The following is a 25815-nucleotide window of genomic DNA, read 5'->3' as shown; positions in this document are numbered from 1 at the left end:
AGAGCTCCATCCAACCTGGACTTGAATTCTTCCAGGGTCGGGGCAGCTACGACTTCTCTGGGCAACCTGTGCCAGAGCCTCACCAGCTGCACAGTAAAGAATTTCCTCCTAGCATCTAATCTAAATCTACTCTCTTTCAATTTGAAGCCATTACATGGCTTTGAAGCCAAACATCCTGAACCACAACTAAATTGGCAGCTCTGCTGAAACACAAATCAAGACTGTTCACTTTCAGAAGACAAGCCAGCCTTCAAATTGCAATCTGAACACTCAGAATGGACAAATAGCTTCCAGCTTAGAGATTTAGGGGAAAAAAGGAAAAAAAAAAAAAAAACCAAACTAACCCCTCTGGCAGTTTTTTGTGTTATATTAATTGATTGCATTGCATTAGAACTAACTCCAACTGCCTCTTGAACAGAAGCTGTACTAATGCAAAAGAAGCCCATCCTGGGACTCTGTGCTCCAGAACTGTGCCAAGCTATTTAAATCAAGTGCAATCTCAGGGCTATCTGCAAGCTTTGGTTCAAGCCCCAAACAATAACTTGCTGAGATAGAGCAAGACATTTTTGGATCTTTAATTCTCAATTACACAAGCGTCAGGATACACCACAAACGTTTTGTGAAAGTCATAACATGGAGCTGGCAGGGGACTGTATAGGCCTTGATGCTGGAACTTCATTAGAACATATTTCCAGAGCAAGGATTGTGGAAATACCCCCTATTTGTCAGTCTAGCTCTGCTTCCTGGAGTGCTGAGTTCCATGTTTTCAGGACATGTACAGAAGCAGRGCAGAGCAGCAACAGGTTTTCTTTTTATATTCACTTTTTGTGATCATATTTCAGGGACAAAAGCAGAAACTTCAGTTCTTGTACAGTATACCAGTTATCCCATTTTGCATGAAACAGAAAGAGGAAAGCAAAAAGGAAAAGGGCATTTTTTGTGTCAGGGTAACATGATGGAGCAACTATTTCTAAATAACATCAGAGAAACAGAAGTGTATAGGCATGAGAGTATGACTGATTTCACTGCAGAGACTCTCTTTCACTTTTACCCYCAGCTTCACTTGAGCAGCATAAAAGAAGAAACTGTTGGACTCCTAAATTCAGTTCAGAAGAACTCCTTGATTTATCTAAAGCTGTGCACCTAASTTCTCTGCTTCTTTTTCTATCATACAAAGGAATTACGAGAATTAACTCAAYAGCTGTGGAGTGCTTTGAAAGGTGAAAATAATGAAGTGTCATTCTGCTTCAGGAGCCGCTCTCGCTAATGAGATAAAAGTTAAGGTGAGCTGACACAATTTCAAATATAAATGTCCACTTGTTACAATGAAGAGATARAGGGGCTAGTAATGCACATGGCCTCAGATGACTCCAGCAGCACATTGTTACCTAGAATGCAAGGTAAGGCAGACAGATTGTGGTAACAAGGCAAACAAAGGAAGAAAACCAAACCAGTTTTAATTTAGTATTTGATTCATACTTATGTCCATGAYTCATTTAGCACTTCATCATTGAAGTGTTACAAAGAATAGGCCTTTTTTGGATCAGAGAACTACAGCACAAGWGTGTTTACCTGTAGGCAGAAAAATTACAGTGTTTTCCTTACRTAGGTACTGCAAGCATTATACCTTTCAAGATCTGTTTTACATGACAGTTTGTTTTGCTGTATATACCAAAACCCAAAGCAGCAAACAGACAGATTCTTCACAATTTWATGTCAAAATATGCCATCTCATTTCAAAAGCAGGATGTCATGATACTTAAAACTCACAGGTTTAAAATCGTGAGGAATGCTTTTTAAGAGATGCTGCCAGACACAGACTCATCCTAGAACTGTAGCAATATAATGACTGCTTCACTTGCAGCAAGATTTATTATTCACCATGTAAATGATTAGAGGCTTTTGTTCATTCCTGGATCTTAGAAGAGACCTGATATATAAGCATGCTACTTTTTCTCCCTCCTTTTCCAACATTTGCCTGAAGCATAAGCAAGTCTTCAAACTTCAAACATGTGAGCAGACCACATCACCTGTAATTTATCCRACATGACAAAGAGCTTATTCATATTTTCATGCTGATTTAAATGTATTTTTAGAGACAAATGGAATGAAGAATAAACTTATGGGTATTGATAAAGGAGTCAATAGCTAGGACTCCAGCGAGATTTCCCTTTACATGTCAGAACATCAAAAGCACTGAAGACTTGTTTTACTTTACTCTGACATCTAAAACTGGTTTTGCAGAACAAATATGAGGGGCCCTTCTRACACAGTGCACTTCTCACAAAGAAGTTATTGTGCAGGCGAGCAAACACGAGAGAATGACTGTCAAGATATTTTAGCCACACTGCCAGAAAAGGTGCCAAATTACCAATGCATAACTTTGCACCAACTTTAGGCCTTCAATATGTGCAAGGTCTCCAGTCAGCTGAGAGCACAGCTTTCAATAACGTTTTCCCCCCTCAGCTCTGTGCGAAGCAAATGCAAGAAGCCAAAACCATGGCATATTGTGAACAAATGAAAAATCAGTGCCATGTATGTAGAATAAGGTGCACTGAGGATTCACTGTTCATTGCTAGGACAAAATCAACATTAAAGCTAGTACTTTTTCTGTAGCTCAGACCTTTTAATACCTTTCTGTAGCTCAGACCTTCCAAACTCTAACAAAAAAACAAATTTAAATATTTCCACATTGTGATAATTTTATATTTCATTTATTCATTATCACAAGATCAAGAAATCAGTGACCACATCCAGCAATCCTGCTGGCACAAGGCCATGAGATTTTCTTAACTWAAAGTCCTAAAGAGCTTTTTAAGAACACCATTTTCTCTTCACCAGATTTCAACACAAGGACTTTAAATTTTGGTCAGATATTTCAACTAATTGCTGTACATATGCCACGTTTCTATTCTGCATCGTTACATGTCTGCTTTTGCCTGCACTACTAAAGTGCCCATTACTGTTAAATTTGTGTTMCCCATGTACATAATTACAGACTGTGTTTAGAAAAAATTCCTTTAATCTTCTTCGTATTAAAAATATAAACCCATGGAGTTTGATCTCTCATGAAACAGGATGATTTCCAGTTCTTTAATCACTTTCATGACTCTTCTGAGCACTCTCCATTTTTCCTACTSTTGTCCTTGCAGAATGGATGCAGAACTGGATTCAGTATTCTAACAGTAACATACAAAGTTCATATAGTGCCTTTACTCCAATTTTCTCTCTCTTTTGCTTATCAATGCAAATGGAAATGAAAAGTAATTAGGGAAACTCAGTACTGTAGTGCTATCCTCCTTTCATTATTGTACTTAAATGATTTATCTTCCTTAAAAAGGTCTAGCTTGGTGGAATTACAAGCCTTGGAAGTACTAACCATAATATTTGATTGTTCTATTAAGACATGTGCCAAGAGAAGYGCTAAGAATATATAAAAGCAATGTGTAGACCATAAGGCTATGCCAGAATTAATTTGTCAAGGTGGTCAAGAACTCCTAAAACAAAACTCTGTGGAGATAATTATTCAGTACTTACACACTCKGTGTGCACTGGATGTACAGCAAAGAGCAAAGCAGCAAGAAGAGAGGACTTTGGAGCCAGGTTTATCCGTCTTCCTTTGTTACTGAATTGCAGTCCACCCAATAATATGGAGAACACATCAACCATCAACACGGAGATGGTACAATGCAGTATTATATTGATGACATGGAAACCAACTGGGTAGAAGCCTCCAGCAAAAAGGTAATTAATTCTATACAGAAACAAAAAAAAATAAGGGCTAGGAATTACAACAATGGCTAGAAATACATGGATAGAAAAACTAAACAACCCCATAGCAAGACTGTATCAGACGTATGCACACCAAGACAAAGGTGACACATTCCAGTGCACATGGTGTTCCATTCGGCCACCACAAACATGTAGAAACAATGTCCCAGTCTTTATAACAAAGAATTAAMATGGCTTATCAGATGGATACAATATCTATCCCCCCAAGACATACCTTTTGTTAATGATACCTGCAAGTACTTAGAACTGGGTTTTGGTCAACAATGTAACTTCAGTGTTGCAACACAGGAATGTCCTGGGGATAAACTACCCAGCAGACTGGGGAATACTCCTGGGTTTAAGTGCAGCCAACTCGATGGAATTATGTTAATTAAATCCACACAGTGAGGAAACCAATATGTACTGTGACGATGATTTCCACTGACATACTATYTGAAAGAGGTCCTAGCATTTGGACTGACAATGTAGAAACCATCAGTATCCATCCAGAAAGCAGTCAGAAGCACATCTTAGTAACTGATTCGTGAGACTGGTTAGAGAGACATTTCACACAAGTATTAGAATGAGTAGGAAGTGTAAGAGAAAATTCAGACTAAACTCCTATTCAAGATAAGAACGCTGCAGTAAAACGGATGCTGAGAAGAAAAGGAGGAAATATCTTAATATTATCTATATACTTTTATCAGTAGGTAAGATACACAGGAAGTTAGTTTGAATAGGAGATTTTAAATAGTTCATTTGGTAAATTTGCATCTTGTATAAATGAAATCTATTTAAAAACTTAACCTATTATAAATATGGTACACATAAAAGTTGGAGCTTAGGGAAATCAAGGAAACCCATTTCTTACTTGTGAAAACAGCATTTTATGGACCATCTCCACAGGCTCATCTATATTTTCAGATATAGTAATGATTGCATCCCAGTTCACTCTTTAAACAAACCAGAATGTTATTAGAGATGGAATATACCACAGAGACCTTGAAAAAAAATGAAAGCATGTGCTGTGTAATGTACTGAAAGCTTTAATAGGTTCAGGATTCTGACATGTTCTATTCAGTTGCATATTTTTCTTGAGGAAAATGAAGTCCACAGACAAACCCACAGTACTAGGTACTTACAACACTGACACTATGCTAAAGAGCCAAAGTTTTTGCTTGATTGTGAGGACTAAGAGTGGAAATACTTCTGCATATACCTAGTCCTTGGCTTTGAACAGACAGCTGCAGAATGACCACCAAATCTCCCTAAACACCACTGAGTTACATGGGGAARATGAAGTTAAGACTGAGTCCTCAAAGATTCTTTGCATTACACTGCCCAATTTCTACATGGTTTACTGTTTGCACAGATCTTCGTGCAAAAATTGTGAGCKAAGCATTTATAATAGTAATCTTCTTAAACATTCAATTATTTGATAAAACAAGCAAGCTATATATATAGAGGCAGATATTTTACTAACATTTTCAGACTCAAACACTTAGAATACTGGRGGGAAGAGGTGGGAAGACTATCCAGCAAGCTGATGGAAAAAGGACACGGTATCTTCATGCTATTTATAAAATAAACCATTTGCCAGGTCAGCAGGAAAGCAGAGAACAAAAACTACAATAGCAGTGTAAGTGGCAGCATGGCTAAGTGAAGGCAACATACACCTCCCAGTTCTTTGATGATGTGACATACTAAACCACACTGCCCCTAGCACCAGGTACAGAAGAGCATTAAGGTGAAATCTCTGAAAAGTAGAYAGAAATACAGAATGTCAAAATAATRTACATTTTGGGAAAGAAACCACTGGAAAATTAAAACTCAATTTGAGATTAAGGCAGTGAACTCAAAAATCATATCCAGGAAAGGTATCCAATTACCCTCCAGCTACAGTTTCTCTCCTTTTCTGTTGCCTCCTCCCTAAATTCAATTGAGTCAATATAGGTTAAAAAATATTCAGACCTCGAGCCAAAATACAAGTCTCACCTGAACGTTAGGACAGTTAGCGGTCGATATGATTTATGACTGGTATTGCTGCTGAGTTTGCTACCCCAAAAGTCATGATACCACAGGTCACCAAGCGGGGTTTCTGCCCTGAGGTCCTAAAAGGAAACAATAAATTACCAGATTTWAAATATTTTTCCTTTGTTCAAAGCAACTAAAACACAAATAAGTTCTAACTAACAGGAGTTCACATCAACATGGACATAGCAGGAATTTTGTTGTCTCACTACCAACATTTGACCCAAAGTACCCAAGTTTGCAATGAAGGTCACACCTTGAATCCCTGTCATTGTAAAGGCCGTGATCTTGGATTCTGTGACTAGAAATAACTGCATGAAATTTAGAGCTAGGCACATCCACATTGTTTAATAACCTGGTCAATAGCTGAGATATAAAACACATAAACCKCCTTACCTTAMAATTTTCTAAAAAGCCTTTGATTTTAGGTATAGGTTAACTTGTGAAGAAGGCCAGCTACAAATTGCWGCAAAATAGCCATTTTTTCCACCAATGTCAGTAGCATAACTATTAATGMAAGCATGAAATCAAGGAGACTAAAGGTAAGAAAGAACAAATAGCTCTTTTTGAAGCCTTGCTTCACACACAAAATAGTTGAGTTTTTTTTAACTCTTAATACACAAAATCAAGAATCAACATCTCTATTTACTGCTCGAAAAGATTAAGACAGAAAGGTAATGAATTATTTTAATTTGGGGTGCAAGAGGGGCTTATTAAAAAAAAAAAAACTGCAAAGAAAAAGTCTTGCTTGCTTGCTCTTTCCTTTTATTTCAAAGCCATGGTGATAATGAAAGAATCCAAAGAATGGAAATGGAAAGGTTATTAAATGGAAAGCATACACTTTGGAGAGGAAAAATAAGGATCTTGGTAGCATCTGCCACTGTTTTCCATGAGGACAAGCTTGGAAAGTCAAACTAACACAAACCTGCCCCTCTTCTGCCTCCCTGGCGCAATTAAATACCAATTTATRCTACAGTGAGGTACATGCAGGTTAAAGACACTTGAGACAGAACCTAAGAACAAAACTGTATTGGTTAGTATGACATCTGCAATCAGCAAGTTAGTCTAGCCCCACCTTCTGTCCTGAAATTATTTGAGACCAATAAGCCAAGGGAGGTTGACATGACAATGCAAACACAAGTGAGCAGACAAACTGGCTTGCTAACCCCAGGAAAGGTCTTAGAAAGCCCAATGCCCCTGTCTTATTATTCCYACAACTCTATCTACTTACAAGATTCCTACATTGCAATTTCCTACTAATTCCAGTTCCTCTCCAATGCTGCTACCACCTCACTTGCTTCTGTAGTATCTTGAGCACTTCCTGAACTGTCCAGTACCTTCCATTTCATCCTTAGCTAGTATTTTTGGCCTGAAGACACTCCCAAATTACAGCCAAATTGCTGGACCCTGATGATCAGCTGCTAYGCAACTGACTTAAAATAACTCATTTTTCTTGTTTCTCTCTTTAAAAATCTGAGATTTTTTTTCTATCGCTTGATCAAACTTGGCCACTATTAGACAACTAATTAAAAAAAAAATTAGGAAGGGGAAATAGGCTAAAATTCCKAGCACACTGTCAAATGAACTGAAGCATTCTCTAATAGGTTCCTAATCAATACACAGAAAAGAGAGCAGGTCTAAAACTGCAGTCTGAAAAGTCCTAGTCTGCAGCTGTCAATTAARGCACTCTCAGGGAAATTCTTAAGAAATCAAGACTCACAGGGGATCTTATTTGAGCTTAAGAATTATCAAGGTGAAGAATTTCTTCACACTCTCACAGACATTTCTACTGCCAAGTAATAGCGAGAAATTTCTTTCGTCTCCCAGGTCTGCAATTTTAGCCTCAGGCACCTAAATTCCTGTTCCATTCCTCACTGTTATGCACAAACCCTAAAGGTCAAAATTTGACTATCAGAGCAGGAACACACTCAACCAGCAGCTCACTAAATCAATACAGCCAGCTTTTSCAGGGGCAAKCAGGCACAGGGATGTACACCAACAYCTACTGAAGTCTGTGTAGTCTGCAGGGGACAGTTGTCACAGGGTGGTGTGGCCCTCASACTGTTTTTCCAACCAGCAGCACTGYTCCTTATGTACAYAAGGTCTGTGAAAGACATACTTTTATAAATTTTAGTACTGAAAAAGAGAAGTATGTCTTCCACATCACAGATGGTCTTCAATAACTTGAGATGGGAAATGTATTTGAGATGTACTAGGCTTGATTTCCCRTTCCGCTATAATCAGCCCTCTTTTGTCTTCCATCGGAAGAATGCAGGGAAAGCTGAATGCATGGAATTACTTAGTGATTAGATTACACTTCCATATGACCTAAAAATCTTCCATGGCGTATCTTGCTCTTGTATCTGAGTTCTGTGAGAAAGTTTCTTTCATTAATTTTCCTACTTAGTGAACCTACCCTAAAATAGGAACAGTTTGCTCCATGAGACACAGCTGTTTCAAAGCCACATATGATTTCTCTTTAAAAACCAAAACYAGCTATCAAAGAATCTCTAAATATTTGATTAGCAGCAGCTTACAGACAGGAGAGCTCAATATTTGAAGAAAGGTCAGTTTTTCTAAATAAAAGCTTATGGAAATGACATATTGTGTCTGAAGCTCTGCTTAATCCAACTGTTTGTCTTGCCAGCTAGTAAATAAATAATGACAAAAGTCACTGTTGAAATGCTGCTTAAAATGATAAGAAAGCATCTGGAAAACAGCCTTTAACTACAATAAAATCTAATAATGGAATGTTCCATGATACAAGAGGCATGGGGTCAACTAAATRTGTATCTTTTGYTAAAAAAAAAATAAAAGAAATGAAAGATTGGGATGACGGCAGCTAGTAAATTAACAAAAAGGGTACTGTRTGGTACCCAAGAAAATACCAGTGTAGCAAAGCTGAGCAAATCTAAAMAATTACTTCAACTGCTGTCTTTCCTATTAAATAGGAATAAAATATGCTATGTTTTGTTTAATAAACTGTGCCACTGCTAGATAATCTCTCTCCCCATTCAACTGGTAAACTCATTGTCTCTGCATTTTTCTTGTGGATTTTGAATTTCCATATATCAATATGACCCTTGTATTAAAATGACATTGTCACAAAATCCTCATTTAATTTCTAGGGAATAATAGAGGATTTTGATATGAAAAATAGAATCAGCCTCCCAGTTTTTGAACATACAGACTGCATATGAATTAATTTACTTAGAGCAGTTGGTTGAATCTCTCAGCATTGCCAACATCTAGAATCCTGGGGCAAATTGTTGGGTTGCACAGATAAATTGAAACATTTTTAGAAAAAAGACTGAAAGAAATGGAGAGATTACAAGTGTGGAAATCACTCATTAGTAAAACAATCTGCCTGGTTTCAACATCAGTCTTTTGAATGTTTCAACATTCATTCTTCCAGGAAATTAAAATATAAACAGGTACCAAATAAAACTTCACAGAATTAAACATGGCCAGGAGCTGTGCAATCTAAAATACAACATTACTTAAAAAAAAAACTTGAAACAACAATGCTATAGGTCCTTAATTTGTCTACAGTATTCCCTTGAAAGCTTTGGGATTTATTTYCACGTTGACAGATGCATTCTCCCCCAATACATTTGTAACCGAAGGTATGATGACTTACACATGCATAACAGAAATTTGTCTAAGGAAACAGTAACTCTGCATGATTCTAAAAGGCACATTGTGATAAGTTGCCCCTAAATCTTGTGCAAGGAAAAAAAAAGTGAATTGTGTTCAGTTTTAGTCTCCAGATTATCCTCTTTGTAACCCCTTGGCTTCAGRAAAACAGAACCAACAGATGAATGGGATTATTTTTATCCTGTGCTTCTCTTTCTAAAYGTTTAACAAGTACCTTCCAGAACAGCATAAAAGCTGTAACACCAATACCCATCCACAGGCACAGGCTCACTCACTGCTACATGTGATCCTATGAAGTGCCTCAGCAATTGAAGACACTCCACTCCTTAAAGTCAAAAGAATTTCAGCTAGAGATTTGAGTCACATCTTAATTTCTAAGCTTTTCAAGGTCTGTTCATTGCATGTATGGTCAGTGGTTTTAAAGTGGAACACAAGAATACTCTGCCTCTATTTCAAAAACATACTGCTGTCACAGGACTTCAAGTGGGGAAGGATCATAGGGAAAGGGAGTTTTGCTTGCTCCTGTAACATTTTTAGGTGTTAAGTACACATGGAGACCCCCTGCACCCTACAATAGTTTAGTAATGCATTATGCACCTGCAACMAGACTGTTTATTCACTGGTCCTATTAATCTGTGACCCTAAGAAGATAATGAACAAAGTCTCCTATTAATATCCATGGGTATCAGAACAGTTTACTGTACACTCTCACTGACTTAGAAATGAGCATAAAATTAGACCTATTGGCGGTCTTGATGTACAGTACCCTTAAATCAGGCTTACTTTTAAAAAGACCCAATAAAATAAACTGAAAAAATGAATTTTAAAAAGAAAGGTCATTCCCAAAGGAAGCTCTTTACAAGGCTGAAACTTCTGGGCCTATTTAGATCAACTGTTGCATKATTTCTTTTCCTATGACCATTTATGCCAAAGAGCATGAGGAAAAGAAGAGAGACAAACCTTATTATTGATGATGGCTTCAGAATCATCAAAGACAAAATCTCCATCATAGCTGTTGGCAAAACAGAGGAAGGAAATTAACGCCACAACCATTTTAGCCCAGTGTGATGGAAGAAGGAACCATGATACATCATGCTCCAGATTAGGTTCCATTTGTGCCATTCTGTGAGGTGCTTGTTCCAAGCTGGGATCTTCAGCATTATGTTGGTTGAAAATCTGGAAGAAATGCATACAAATGCATGATTACAGCACTTATTCACTAAAAGAGAGTTTAAAAAGGAAAGCTGGGTTGGGAGAGGAGATGAAGTTTCATACAACCTTACATTATTTCTCTCAGTGCCTTTCATAGTTACTGGAACAGATCTAAACACAATTTTATACTGCAAATGGGGAAGTAAAGGCAGAATTTCTCATGGTTGGAACACAGAGATAAATACAAGAAATTCTTAGATGCCAAGGTAAAACTTTAGCACAGGCGAATTCTAAAACCTAGAGAAAATTACTGKTTTTCTGTTTCATATTTGAAGTAATACAAACAGAGGCATCAGGGAGACCATGGAGAATTTTTAAAGTTCTGTAGAGAATGATAAACATTATAATTTCCTTCCACGTGTGAAAAGCAAATATCCTCAGAAGAGCTCAGCTCTCTTCAGTTAATCAAATTAAAGGACCAAATCTTACAGATTCCCCCGTGCAAGGAATTCACACAAACATCASAGACAGACATATGGAGACAGCAGTTAAAGGACTAGGCCCTAAATCTAAACAGTTCAAGCAATGAGACAACAAGGCCCACAGAATTAAGATGGGGCTAGAGTTCACTAGATCACTCTGCACGCCTCAAGTACAGTTGAAATTCCACTGCTGTATTCATGGGCTCATGAGGTTGTTGAGGCAGATGAAAAAGACCCTGCAATCCAAGCACAATGAGTGATACATGAGTGTRGAGGTACTAAGGCTGGAGATTTACATCCACGAACCACCTTTACTTGGATRGGTCCCTTTGGATGCTCCAGAGCCAGCCATCTGTCTGGACTGCTATTCTTCCTTTGCTTCTTGGRTGTTCAGACACTACCATGAGTAGCTTTATTATCAAGTGCTGGKAGAAATGGCAAGGGAAGGAGATCATGAATAGAAGACTGCAGCAAAAGCTAGGCAGAATATGAATTTTTTATTTTGTAAGTCCAAAGAATGATAGGCACATATAGTAGCCTACCTTCAGYTTCTTCTTATTTATTTGCTTATTAAATCAACTGTTGCACTCTGGAAAATATTACATTTAATATCTTCATACAGAAAAGTAGAAAATATCTCCAGTTCACCCCTGAAAACGTTGTATTCAATGTCTTTATACAACCTAGGAAAACAGCTCCAATCATTTGGCTCCTGGAACAGAGCTGACCATTGGAGCAGCTACAACAATTGCACTGTAGCTTTCTCTTTTTGCAAYACTACATTCCGGTCTCCGCATATTCCTGCACACACAAGTGCACAGGGACAGGCAGTACACCCTGCCACACCAGTGCCCCTCCTCGCTTTTSGGGACATATAACCAATTCAGAGAAAGTCAGGAACCTGGAGCTGTACAACCCGACAGACTGAAGCTCCTTGGCYGAGCAAAGGTGCTGCTTTAAGAGCAAAACCGTTTCTCAGAGTAGTTCACCCTTGTGCTCGTAGTTTGACGGAGACAAAGACAGAAAGCGTGGCTAAGAGAAGTGCACAGCATTGCTCCCAACAGCACGGATAGAGCATCAATACGCATCACGCAATTAAAATATTTAATCTACTCCAAATTCATTTCGCCCTGAAAGTTTCTCCCATTACGCTTGCTCTATTTCTCCGGCGCACAGCTGCTGCCAGCCCTCTTCCCCGCGGTCCAGGAGGCCGGGCCGTGGGGGGGTCCCTTCCCAGGGCATCGCGGTGACCGCACGGGCGGTGCGGGCACGCACAGGGGACCGCCACCTCCCTCGGAGCGGCGCACACGCCACTGCCCGGCGGCGGGGGGGAGAGGAGGGAGCCTGCCCACCGCCCTCTGCGGGGAAAGGCGAGCCCCAGCCGACCGGAGAGCCCCCGCCCGCACCGCAGGCACCTCCGCCACGGGGCGGGCACGGTGCGTCCCGCCGGACAGCGCCAGCGCCACGGGGGACTCGCACCCAGGGTGGCACTGGGTGAGCGGAGCCCCGCAAACTTGGGGGCGTCCCGGGCACCCGGCGGGCGGTCCCGGGGAAGGAACCCGCCGGGAAGGCAGCGWGGGCTGCGGGGTAAGTGGTGAGGTTGGGGGGCAGGCGAGCCCCGCCGGGAGTTTGGCGGTGGCCCTGCCCCGCTCGCCGCTCCCCTTTTGTCCTGGCAGCGACGGCTCCGCCGTAGGGGGTGGCCCGTCCCGTCCGGCCCTCAGCCCCCCCGGGCCGGTCCCGCCGGCGAACGCGGCACCGGCGAGACCCCCGTTCTCCYGCGCGGCGTTACCTGCGAGGACGCGGAGCCGGCGCGGCATCTCCCACCCGGGATGGAAACTCTCCCGCCCGGCGAGCCCCGAGCCGGAGCGGCCGGCGGGGGAGGGGCCGCGGCGCTTCGCCTCCGGGAAACATCCCCGCAGCCCATTGGCCGCCGCGCCGCCCCGCCCCCGCCTGGCCCCGCCCCCCAGCGCAGCCCCGCTCTCCCATTGGCTGCGGCTGCGGTGACGCGCGGTGGGCGGGGCCGGGCGGGCGGAGCCGGGCGCTCACTCGGGGAGGCAGCGGGGCCGGTGMGGGTCGCTCCCCCTCATCCCAAACTCCGCACCCCGCGCACAGGCGGGGCCGGCCGGGCGAACTCCCGGAGCGCGGTCCGCTCTGCTCCCCGCAGCGGTCGCTGTCCCGCGCACCTGGCTGGCCGCGAAGGGGAGGCGGGGGGCGGCTGGGGTGAGCCGGGGAGAGCGTGGTTTGCCCGGCACGGGGGACGGGAGCACCACGAGCCCCGAGCTCCCCGCTCCTCTCGCACAGCCGAGGTTCCTGCGGCGGCGGGCGKGCGCCGAGCGAGAATCCCCCCGCAAAGCTGATCCAGAGCCGGTGGGGCGGTGGCGGGGACGGGTGTCGGGGTCTCGGCGCCTGGGGTGGGTAGCGCGGTGAGCTGGGTACTTGGGCAGAGCGTTCCAGCCTTTCTGTAAGCGGCTCTGGGGTTGTTGCAGGATGCTCTCCGCAGGACAGRTACTGTAAGGAGACGACAAAAAGGCTCTATCAGATGTAGGTAATAAGTATGTTTAAACATCACCGCGATTTCCTTATAAGAAAGTGCGATTAAACACTGAACTGGTAGCACCAAATGTTCGGCAGAAGCTTCCCTAAAAACACCCATTAGAATCTTAATATGCTGAAATTGGATGAGAACTCCTGGCCGTGTGCCAGGCAGTGACATACAATTTGGAGTGGGATTTTAAAGATGTTTGCATTATCAAGCGTCAAATTAACAAGGTTATTTCATGTCTCCTTCGAGGCTTTAACTCTCGAGTGGCAAGGCTGCTTTGGGAGGGCTTTGGTGGCTGTCACCCATAACTGTCTGGTGACACCTGCTTTGGAACATCTGCTGTGCAACACGGGCAGCTCAGCTGCGTGTGAGGCGGCAGCTGAGCCAGCAAATTGCCAGGCTCGTATATTATTCAGCTGTATGTGTGAAGCTGCTTTTAAGATGGAAGTCTGTAACTTGTGCCTGTTTAACAGCTACCACAAAGCGTCTGAGGTGCTTCTTGGTTGTGAGGCGGTGGAAAGCCGGCGACCTGCTGTCATCAAGCACGCMAAGCTCTGTGAGCTGATTGCAGGCTTCTGGTGCCTGTGTTACAAGAGCTAAAGTAGATACACAAAGACCTGCAAACCAGTCAGCTGAGCCTTGTACTTTGAAATGGTCTTGTCTGTCCTGGCCTTGTCCCTGGCTTAGTGATCTAAGTGGACGCAATGAGAAAGCTTCTGTGTTTCATAGTCTGCTGTCATTAAACGGTAGAGGTGAAAGATGTCTCWATGACTTTTGGGTAATTGTGCCCTATCAAAGAAAGGTAAAACATGAGATAATCAGCAAAAGCATACTTTCTAGGTTTCTGCTTCTACAATCCAAAGCACTGAGATTTATATTGCTTCCTAAAAATAGCTGGTTTGCCATACTAGTTCRTGATAAGGAAGTGCTGGTTGATGCTTTCTGACATTTCCTGACTGATTCAACTTCCACCCCTCRAACTACCACAAATATGTATTATCAAGTCAAATTCTTGTCAACAAGAATTCTCAAATCCAGCAATCTTCTTGAGATTACAATATTTATAGACTTTTTAATTTGTATTTGCTAATAGAAGGGCCCCAACTTAGAAGAGAGGGTCCCAGTCTAGAAAGAAATTCCTTAGTTGGAAAAGGCAGCATATCATGTATTCAATCTTCTATAACTTCTAATGAAGTAAATGAAATTTCAGTTCGTGCATAAGTTTGCCCATATGTAAGAATTTATTTTAATTTAAACATATGTAAATATATGTAAGGTTCTGTGAATCAAGGTTGAGATTTGCTTCACCAGACTCACTGTGACAATTGCCAGACTTGTACTATTTGACTCACTTTCACATTTTTGTGTTTTGTTCCATAGCTAGTTCGACTTCTRTCACGTTTGATGATGTATTTATTTCTTCTAATGGCCCATTCAAATCACATGCTCATCTTAGAAGCTCCTTCGCTCACATTTCTTAGACATCTGCACATCCTTGATCTGTGCTTTATARCTGGAATTTCATTTGTTCAGTGTGTCTGCTGATAGCATCAGTTCTGGTCAAGTATATATATTTCCGCACAGCCAGATGCACAGATGGTATAAATCACCTCATCACCACTTATGTCAATACAACAATAGTGATTAACATTTCCTTATGAGCTAGTTAATACATGCAGAAGGCTCTGCTTCCYATTATTTTCCATTTTGAAATGACCCTTTTTGTTGGGGCTTTATTATTTTGCTTTTTATARTATTGCAGCTTTTATGATGACCTTCTGTTCTAATTAACATGAAGAACTGCAGAGCAAATACCTGTTCTGGAGAGTTCCCTAGTTCCCTCAAAATCTGATTCAAATCAGCTACAGTTGCATAATTTATCTCCAGTCTGCTTCTTCRGAGGGTTATTATAGCACTTCAATTTGAAACAGTTCCTAAATACAACACTTTTTTTTTTAATCTGCAATTTCTGAGAGGGTTATGTGTATGAAGTGAGTATCTCCTTGCTCTGTAGTTTTCTCAGCATGCTAAATTGATTTGCCTAAGTGGCTATTGCGTCCTTATTTTTAGCAGCCTGCCATTGCAGAYCTGCACAAAGGCCAGCCTTTCTTTTGTAAGAAAGGAGTGTACAAGCCCCATCATATTTCAAGGGATCAGCACTTGACAGTATCACAGTGACTTTGCAGATAAAAGAATAAAATATCAGGGACTGTGGTAATGCAGGATTCAACCAAAGCGTTCCAGAAGCTTAAAAAGGCTGTCAGTTGCTACTGCAGTTGTTTTTGGAACAGCTGCATCTTCTCCATTGCCTGGATTTTGCCATGATTAATGTGGCTGTGGCCATTGAGAGCAGCTCCTTGTGGCTGTAGGTGACCAGCCAGTCCCTACCTCTTCTCTTGCTGGGGCAAGCACCAGAATTACATATGCAAATATTTTCATAAATAATAGGCCTATTTGCACTAGTATTGCAATGGCCTCTTCCTCTAGACACAGTTGCTGGTGTCCCAGTTAATTTCTCTGTATGAGGCATTTTAAGTAGCAGAAGGTCTTAGGCAGGTTGCTTTGTATGGCATGTATTGTACATGTGTGTATGGGTGTGTTTATATGTAGTCATACATACAGAGACATGCAAACCCACTTGTCTGGTGCAATTGCAGCGTTGATCAACTGTAAGTCATAAAAACAAAGCAGAARTGAAACARAAGTTAAATAAGATTGTTGTGTTTTTTCTCTTATCTCCCCATACCTCCTTGCTTTACTAACTGCACTTCCCCTGGTGACCGATATAAGTCATCTTCATTAAGATCCCTCAAAATTCTCACTTTGTTTTTTGGCTTGCCACCTGTTCCATGTTTGCTTTATTCTGTGAGCGTGTTCCCTGGTGAACAGCCTGCCCAGGCTTCCTGACCAGGCAGTCCCTACACAGAATTGGTGACAGCTGTGTCTCTCTGTGAAAGTATCTATACGATTGCTGCCATTTATGCAGCCATTATGGGCTTTTTTATGAAACATGTAGGAACTGAACATGCTTGAGGCTCCTGTACTTTGGTAAGTCTGGATTAAATGGAACAGAAGTTATTAGAAGAGGATTGACAGACAGACCCTGCAACTTTAATTTTCTTCAGAATTGAAGCTTCCAGTGAAGTATTGAATCCTTTAGCCCTGCTGCTGTRGACATATCCTTGCTCACTGGTTGAGAGTGAGCACTGAAGACTTGTTGCCACTATGTTTTGTTGCTACTAAAATGTTTAGGGYAGATTTGAAGGATTATGGGTCACAGTCCTAAATTACATTAAAGGTATATATTTAATCACACACTCTCCTTCCCCTAAATAAGTATATAAGAAATATACTTTGAAAACAGTTCATTCTGAATGTGAGAATTATGCTCTATGGAATGTGTTCTTGTCAATGCAAAATGAAAATGTTGTAGGTCAAAGACTTGTGAATAACAAAGATTCTGCTATTCTGTTGTTCTCTGAACCATAAGAATCCCCATCACTGCTTTTCACTTGAGTASTTTAGACATAGTACAAGCTATACTTCAGCTTTTATAGGAAAAATAAAGAACTGTCTATCAATAATCCACCTAAGCCTTTCAAGGAAAGTACCAATGTAGTGACACCAACTCGTTACGAATTCACCATTTAATACAGAACTACTTCACTCTGYGCACCTGCCTAGCTTTTGTTACATTTGAGAAAATAGACCCTCTCTTTGCCACACATTGAAATTAAAATAACTATCTATGCTTGACGCAAAGAAGCAGAAGATAAAAAAGGAAAATTTAAATGGAAAGTGGAGCTCTTAAATCATTTTCAAAGGTTCTCAAATTTCCTTCCTAAAATTATTTCAAGCTGTATGAGGAAAAGATTGGAGACACAGTCTGAATGATTGCATGTGCTAACATTATGATTTAAGAGTGTTTCCAAGTTTTACATTTTAAGATGGTATTGTCCTAATCAAGAGGTTGTACAAGCATTTCTGCTGTCAGAATCAATTTGTAATTCTTTACTTTTGTCCTCCAGTTTAATAAGTCTTTTAAACTATACACACACATGCACACACACATAAATAAACATAGGCACTTTTAAAGACTGCTGTATCTGTTAAATAAGGTTAAGTTGATAAGAACTTTATTACGTGCTAGATAAAATTGCATTGGGCAGTACAGTAAAAGATTAGGAAAAGTATMATCTACTGCAAAAATCTTACAGCATCTAAAGAAGTTTCTCTTGGGAAGCATTTGAAAGCTTGGTCAGAGCACCAGAAAAATTATTTGCCTTTCCTTGTATGACCTAATGTTAGCAAATTGGACCTTCATTTTGCACTCACATMGTCATTTGCCTAAATGAAATATAGTGCTGAATGTGGTAGATCAGTCATATGATGTCATTTTATACTGAGTAGTATGAAATTATGGTGATGTGAGGTACAAGAAAGAATGAATTGGGGCCTCTACCTTTTCCTACTATTTTAAACTTTTCAACTATGAGTCTAACCTTGTCTTTTATTTCATTTTCACACACCAGCTTACCTGACAATGGTTTCCATGAAATTCTGAAAGTTCATCCGCATAAAGAGCTCTATGACCGAGGCCTATATTTAAAAAGTAGGAGGGAAAAAATGGATCTTTGATCTCTAAAAGTGGGAGCTCCAGAGAAATGCATACAATGAAACACTATAATATAATGAAAAAAAGAGAAGTTCATGATTCATAGGAACCCAGTTTATAACTCCTAAGTTGAAATCTTTATTGAAAGATCTTAAAATTGCATCACTGAGGAATAGCTGGTGAGCAGCATGATCCAACAGGCAGCCATTAGACAACATCAGACAGCAGGCCAGGATATCAGAGTGATACTGACATAAAACACAGGAATTATTTTAAACTCTTCTTGTTGCTTTTATTTGTGAAATTAAATAGTTACTCTTACTAAATTAATTTTGTTTCATGWAATTGTGGCTATAAGCATGAGATCATGCAGTATTGCTTGCATTTTTAGTATATACCCAAGAAAGCACTGAGATATTTAAGACATATGAGTTACTGTGGAGTGTAGTTAGAGTAGCTGCTTTTAGATAATTTCCAGCTGTGATTTGTAAATAACATTCTTCTTTCCTTCCCTTCTTGCTCAGGGGTAATTATGGCTATATAACAAATTTAAGAAGGAATACTTTATCTTGTTTTCATCTAGAGTGCTTGGCAAAGGAAAGCTTCTTGCTCTAGAGGTGCAAAACCTGAAGAATAATGAGATGAAGTTGCTTACCCATGATTGCACAGTAATTCAGTCACAAGAACAAGAAACAAAACCCAACAGAGCTGCTTATAACRTAGAATTTTCCTTTCCATGAGGAATTCTGAGGTTTCAGRAAAACCTTAGCTCTGCTGACAGAAGAAAGGTAAAACCCTAACAGTTTCACAGGGCACCAACTCTGCTTTTCTTCTTCTGCCCATCCAAGAGAKCTTTATCTCAAGAGAAATGGGACTGAGTTTTTCATCAATTAATCATTGATCTTCTAGAAGACTTGTCCATGGAAAGTGGAGTTGATAGGATACCTCTGGGCAGGCTGCCATGGTCTGAATTCTGCACCTCTCTTTCTGACCCTCTGAGCTCTGAGCAGGGGCAAAAAGGATGGTTCTCTTTTCTTCTATCTCCTCACCCTGACTTCTGTTCTGTGCTACCCAGTCTTGAGGATTTTAGCCCATTATTTTGACTCTTTCCTGTGAGGAAGCTATTCAGAAAGATTTCACGATCAGCTTTGGAAGCCTGTGTATGTGGCYTGTAAAACAGCCCCTTTTTCATAAGTTGGTCTGAATAAGACATTGTCTGTTGAGCACCTGGCTTTGTACACAGCCTGTCACATTTTTTTTCTTATTCTTCTGGTGCCTACTAAAATGCARTTATATTTCTTTTCCCCCAGTAAGTTAAGGCCTGTGGGTCAGACTCCCGTTGTGATAGATATCGCACAAAAACATAGGAAAGAAAGAATTCCTGCCCCAAATAGATAATCAGTGCCCCAGAATTTTGCAACATTTAAATGAGTTGAGCAGCATTTATCTAATAATATTTAGCAGATCTTTTAAGGAATAAGGTGGGGCCATCTTTCTATTGGTGGTGTTCTTTTTCTTGCACAAAGGCAAACTATTTATATGCTCTTCTGATACTGCTACAGAGCTCATTAAGTCTCTTTTTTGCAAGGAAGGCCTGAGGGCTATTAATTACTCTGATTTTCCATATATAAAATGGGAAGAATGCTGCTAATCTGTTGACAAGCCTGCATGAAGCTGTCSAACTGTGAAATAATACTGAAAATTTCATTTTCTCAGAGATACTGTCATCTACTTGTGGTTTTTTTCCCCTCTAAATAAGTTAGTAAAGCACTTCTCATTACCATGGAGACTAATATTTTATTGCAAAAATTGTAATTGCAAGCAAGTTTCAAGGTTGCAAGCAGATTTTGCAGAAATCAGGTCAATTGATGAAGTACCTGCACTCAGTGTTGGCTGCTGCAGTGCACATCACTTTCACTCTGAGTCTTATTTACATTCCAAGCCTCAGGGCTCGGCTGCCAGCAAATCAATCGTAGAATTGTTGCGCTGTGATAGATTCTGCAATAGGATAATAAAGGAAAAATAACTTCACTGAAGGGTAAACTTGCTTGCATCTACCCCAGGGTATGTCAGGGCAGCAATGTTTGTGCAGGCGGTGACTGCAAAGGAGTTGATGCCCCCGCAAGAACAGATATGTTGGCTTACCCATAACAGGTTGTTCCTGTAACTAGAGCAAAAGATAGATGGCTCTGTGCATCACACATCGAGGCCTGCCTAATAATAAACATATCTTGCAAATATTAGTTCGATTTGCTAAGAAAGAAAAATTTTACTGCCTATTTTCTCATTATTTTTTTAAGACAAAAAAAAAAAAAAAAAAAGTAATGGAAAAAAAAGTTAAAAAGAAGAAGAAATGGCTCCAGTCTGCAAATTGGAAGTAAAAATATCAACCATGCATCCAGTCCCTCTCCCTGAGGCAAAAATATGGAGAGCTTTCAGCAAGTCTGTCTCTTTGAACTTTCTGCAGAAACCTTCAGGCAGAATCCAAGGACTTAAAAGATTTCTTGACCGCAACTTGGTGGAAGAATATTTCTACGCATGTTTCTTGCTCTTGTATTTATTGCCTCCCACGTGAGTCAGAAATGTCAAGGAGTTGTTGCACAGATACAGTGGCCTGTGGAACATGATCAAACGTAGGCCAGGCTTTGGTTATCTTTATKAAAGATATCTGGCTTTAAACAAACCTTGGCAACCCATGCATTTCCAGCACTTACAGTTTTTAACAGCATGTGAAAAGTGCGACATGCTCCTAAATTTTGTGTGATGACTTCAGTGACAGWAGTTGTATGAAAGCATCAACACGTGGGTGGGGAAGGTTGGAGCCAGGCAGAACTCTACCTGTAGCTGCTATGTAGACATTCACATTAGCTTCTAAATCTTCCTTTTCCAATTGTAATTAGTTTGAAAACCATTTTTGCAAGGTATCAGCTGTGTCTGAGCAAGTYTTCTGTGTTCAAGATCAAGCTACCAGGATGACGTGTCCCCAACCTCAAATGCGAACAGTCTGGTGTGTTGCAAAAATTTAGTCTTGTACTCCCCTGTACTCTTTTGTCTAAATTATCCTTCGGTACAGCACTGCAGGGAGACATCAGGAAATASAGCTGTATAGCTTTAACAAACAAATATTTATGATGGACAAAATAAATTCCAAAAGGAGAAATTTCCTGTTCCTACAAGGCAGTTATGATGCTCAATAGCAGCAGAACTAAATGCAAATTTTAATACAAGACCACTAACCCCATTAAATGTAAARTAATAAGACAGGAATTTAGCTGTATTKCTACCCTTAAATTCTGGATGYCATGAGAACTGATACTGGGRCTCCATATTCTGMAAATGTATTATAAAATACTTTGTGYRCTTTTTTAGCATATCACATTTTCTGAAATACTGGGAAGTACTCAACAAATGGTATACTGAAATGTGAATAGGAATTATATCTYCTGTATTYAGTCGAATGAGAGAGRAGGGAAAAGTAGAAGAAGGAGAAAAAATTAAGACCCCAAGGCAATAATTATAGCAGACAATAATTCCAATTATGTTGTCCCAGAAAGTTCTATAACATGAATTTTTAAACATTTGCTTTCGTGCAGTTGTGTTCCTTTAAATATGTGGCAAAAGATTAATATCTCTTGACTGCAATAATAACAACATCTTTTTGTGCAACTCGCTTGTGCTCATGCTGTTGACTTTATAATTCCCTCAGGAACTATTCTTTTGTTCTTAGCTTCACCAAGTCACATTCCTGAATGGTGCATCATGCTCTGTACCAAATCCTTTAAGAAATATGGTAGAGCTGGTTTGCAGATTGTRGGATTTCTTTTAAGTATTTGTCCATCTTGGAAGTAAAAAAGTCCAAAACAGCTTCCCAGAAGACTTTCCAAAATGTTTTTTAAGAGGCTGCATTCTTCTTCTGAATGGTAAATAGAAAATGATTTTGTAAGGTTGTATACGGTCCAAACATAGTGATATACTCATTTCAGTGGGTGCCTGTGCTGTGGCACACTCTGTGGCTTTGGAAAAGGGATTTCAGCTTCCTGAGCAGGGAAGCTTCTGGCACCATTCATGGGCACTACCTTCACACRTCATTGCATCCATCTTAAAGCTGAGAGATGAACAGCAAACTCCCCACTTTCAGCTTGATTTTTATCAGTGCAGGACKACCCTTTCCTGCTTAAGATCTTGATTGTCCAATGAGGACAGGAAAAGGAACATGTGGGGAAGGAAGGAGTTTTTTTCTGATGGCTAACTTTCCTCTTGCTCTAAATTCCCATGTGGCTACCAGTAGAGATTAATAAGACTAACCTTAGGCTACTGTGAATTCCTGCCACAAACTGAAAAMAACTTTTCTGAATCCCATGCAAATTACATACCTCTGAGCCATCCACTTTTATTACCACCTTTATTTAGTTTATTTTGCTGTTGAAGGCATATTCAGATCTTACATTAAGCCATCCGTCAAACTCAAAAGGTGTTTCTCGTAAGAAAGGATATTTTCTGCATGTCACATCTAACTAATATTTTTTATCTTTTGGCTTATGTAATTTAACTACCTAAATAAACAAACTACCATCCAAAATATTCTTGAATATGTCTTATACCTATTTCTGTTGTAATCAGCAAAGAAAACAAACACATATGAATATTATTGTTATGAGCCATATTCTAACTTTTTAGACACAGAAGCAACACTAAGAGTTTGTTATAAAAGCAGCTACTGGAGGAGCTGCTTTCTACAGGTAAATCTAGATCTTGTAGGCAGACACATGGTCCATTTAGGCATTCTGGRCTCTTCCCAAGGGGGCACTGCTGTCACTTCATACAAGTTTTGCTTCACGGGACATCTAGTGCATCAAAGTCACCAACTGTGTGCTGGGCTGCATGAAAATGATTTTGACCAGTAGGTCGGGGGAGGTAATTCCCTCTATTTCAGTCTCATGAGACCCCACCTGGAGAGCTGTGTCCAGCTCTGAGACCCCCAAGATAAGGAGCGCTGTTGGAGTCCAGGGGAGATGAGGAGGGGGCTGGAGCACCTCTCCTATGAAGACTGAGAGAGTTGGGGTTGTTCAGCTGGACAAAAGGCTCCAGGAAGATCTTAGAGCAGCCTTCCAATACCTAAAGGGGGCTGAGAGGGCTGGAGTGGGACTTTTTTGTGAGAGTGGGTAGTGAAAGGACAAAGTGCAATGGCCTAAAACTGAAAGAGGGCAGGTTTAAATTCAATCTTAGGAAGAAATTCTTCAGTATGAGAGTGGTGRGGCACCAGAACAAGTTGCACAGGGAAGCTCTGTCTGCCCCGTTCCTAGAAGTCGTCTAGACCAGGTTGGATGGGGYTTTGAGCAACATGGTCATGTGAAAGATGTCACTGCCCATGGCAGGAATGTTGAAATTAGGTGATCTTTAAGGTGTCTTCCAACTCAAATCGCTCTGTGATTCTATGAAAATTGCCTGKTTTAGATGTGTACACCAGCTTCATTTTCTTTGTTGATTTTTTTTAAGGTTTTGGAAGAAGGGGACCTTGTTTYGCCTGTTAAAACTGCATCAAATTGTGGATTACTGGTTTTTAAACATGAGAAAACCTGGTCATTGTGAATTTATTCAGTATTGTTTGACAGCATGTGTTACAGTAAAAATTAAGTGATATGTAAGCAAGATATGTAAGCAAGACCTTCCACAGAAGGTCTCCAAGGGCCATTTAAGCCACAAGGTGTGTACTCACTGGAGAAAGACTGCCAAGATCATCTGGAAAACCTGAGGAAATTGTTACCACTCTGAATAAGTATGGATAAAGACCATCAGAGGGTCACCTATATGTATGTGTGTAGGCATATGTATACATAGACATGCACAGACACACATCTCTCTATCTATATTTGTGTGTGTATATATATATATATATATATATATATATATATATATATATATATATATATGAGTGAGTAACTGTAATGACAGCTGAAAATAGCTCTGGAAACATTCTTGGAAGGGAACAAGAGCAGCTTTTTAACCATCTCCTGAAAATGTCTTTGCCATTTTTGAGCACTGGTCATACTGCTGCTCTTTTCTGTTGGACACTGCAGTTTTTGTGACTTTGACATGAGTGGTTTTAAGTGTCTTGATGGCAACAGAGTGGAAGTTTTGTGACTCTTAAAACTCAATGTCAGTTATGCAACTGACTGTGATTTCAGAGGATTGAATTTGTGTTGATAGACTCGGCTGAAAAGTGCTTGTTAGTGTGACAGGAGGTTGGGTCTGTGGCTGGACAACAGAGCAAAGCACTATCTTGCACAGTGAATGTATTCTTAAGACTCCATCTGTCTTTTCTTCTGCCTTGTTTAAGCTTTCAGTTTAGTGGCAGTCTGGAAGGGCTTATACACAAGTGTTTGAAAAGCCACAGAACAGTTTTAACTGACTGAGGTCAGAAGTAAATTTGAGTAAGTCATCTTGACTTGGTTTCTCGTTGTATAGACATATTTGATCCACGTGCAATATGTTCTGTTATAAAAGACAAAGTTGAGGCAAGCAGTGCTCCATCTGAAAACAGTCATACATTCCTAAGGGCTTTCAGTTGCCTGAGGTTTTCAAAGACAGCTTTGATGAACTAAATACAGAGCAAAGACTTGCCATATTTGACTTTTAGTAGTATACTTAACATGAGAGCATGTAGCAGATAAAACAGATATAGTAACTTTTGAACCAGCTAGCAGAGAAGCTATTGCTGACAAACACATTTAAGAATGGCACAGGTGCAAAATATTTCTGTATCTTCTCCCAAAAGATAACCCAGTAATTTTTAAGGATAAACAAAATGTCTAGCCACCCACTAGATGGTGGCAAGGAGCATAGTTAGGTAAAATTGTATTTACAGCATTGTATGTAGTTTCTTCTTAGCAGCAGAATCAGATTAATCAGCCACCAGATTCTCCCCCATAGGTAGAAATTAGAGCCAATCCTGCTGAATAGTAGGAAAGTCTTTATAATGGTWGTCTGGGATAATAGATTTTCCCCATTTTCCAAGCGGTAGAGCATCAAGGAAAAGAAAAGTTGATGTGTTTGTGGGGGGGGTCCTAAATGGTACAAACAGTTCTACTGCTGAGGTAGTTCCAGCAACAAAATTATTTCCCAGTTTTAGCTATTTCATAGAGCTCCAAAAGTGCACTGATATGTTCAGAAAAACAAAAGAGAAGTGACAGCAAGTGTTTTTTTTCCATAAGACAGAATGGTGATCCTGGTGAGTTAGAATATCAAAACAAAAGCTGTGTGACAGCTGAAGCGCCTGCCTGTGCTTTCCTCTCGCTGACCTGTGCTGCATCTCATTAGTTSCCTTCAACAGTGGCAGGTAAGGGCCCTCCCAGACACACAGCCAGGACCATCTGCAGGCAATCCAAACTCTTTCCCAGAAGACATTGTGCATAGCATATCTGCAACACCCCCTTCCTCATGCGTTTCCATAGGGGTGATACCAAGGGAAGCAGTAAGTGGGAAAGAATCGGTGCCTGACTCGGAAAAGGCTGAGCATGGAAGTCACCTTAACTATCTACATGCCCTGTGATAAAAACGAGATAGCT

The 25815-nt window shown here is 40.5% G+C and overlaps 1 protein-coding gene across 1 annotated transcript in view; it reads right to left on the bottom strand.

Annotated features, from left to right (window-relative positions):
* The window catches only part of TMTC4 (transmembrane O-mannosyltransferase targeting cadherins 4), a 52987-nt gene extending 42337 nt beyond the window's left edge, over positions 1-10650 (bottom strand). The window contains exons 1-3 of the mRNA XM_057366173.1: positions 10420-10650; positions 5767-5882; positions 3538-3754 (exon numbers count right to left, since the gene is read on the bottom strand). Of these exons, the coding sequence (XP_057222156.1) occupies positions 3538-3754; positions 5767-5882; positions 10420-10650 (564 nt within the window). The remainder of the gene's footprint in view (positions 1-3537; positions 3755-5766; positions 5883-10419) is intronic.
* Positions 10651-25815: the final 15165 nt, after the last annotated feature.

Source organism: Malurus melanocephalus, unplaced genomic scaffold, assembly GCF_030028575.1.
Source record: "Malurus melanocephalus ecotype Western Australia unplaced genomic scaffold, MMel_1.1 scaffold_61, whole genome shotgun sequence".
Taxonomy (NCBI): Eukaryota; Metazoa; Chordata; class Aves; order Passeriformes; family Maluridae; genus Malurus; species Malurus melanocephalus.
This window is presented reverse-complemented; position numbering and strand designations above follow the sequence as displayed.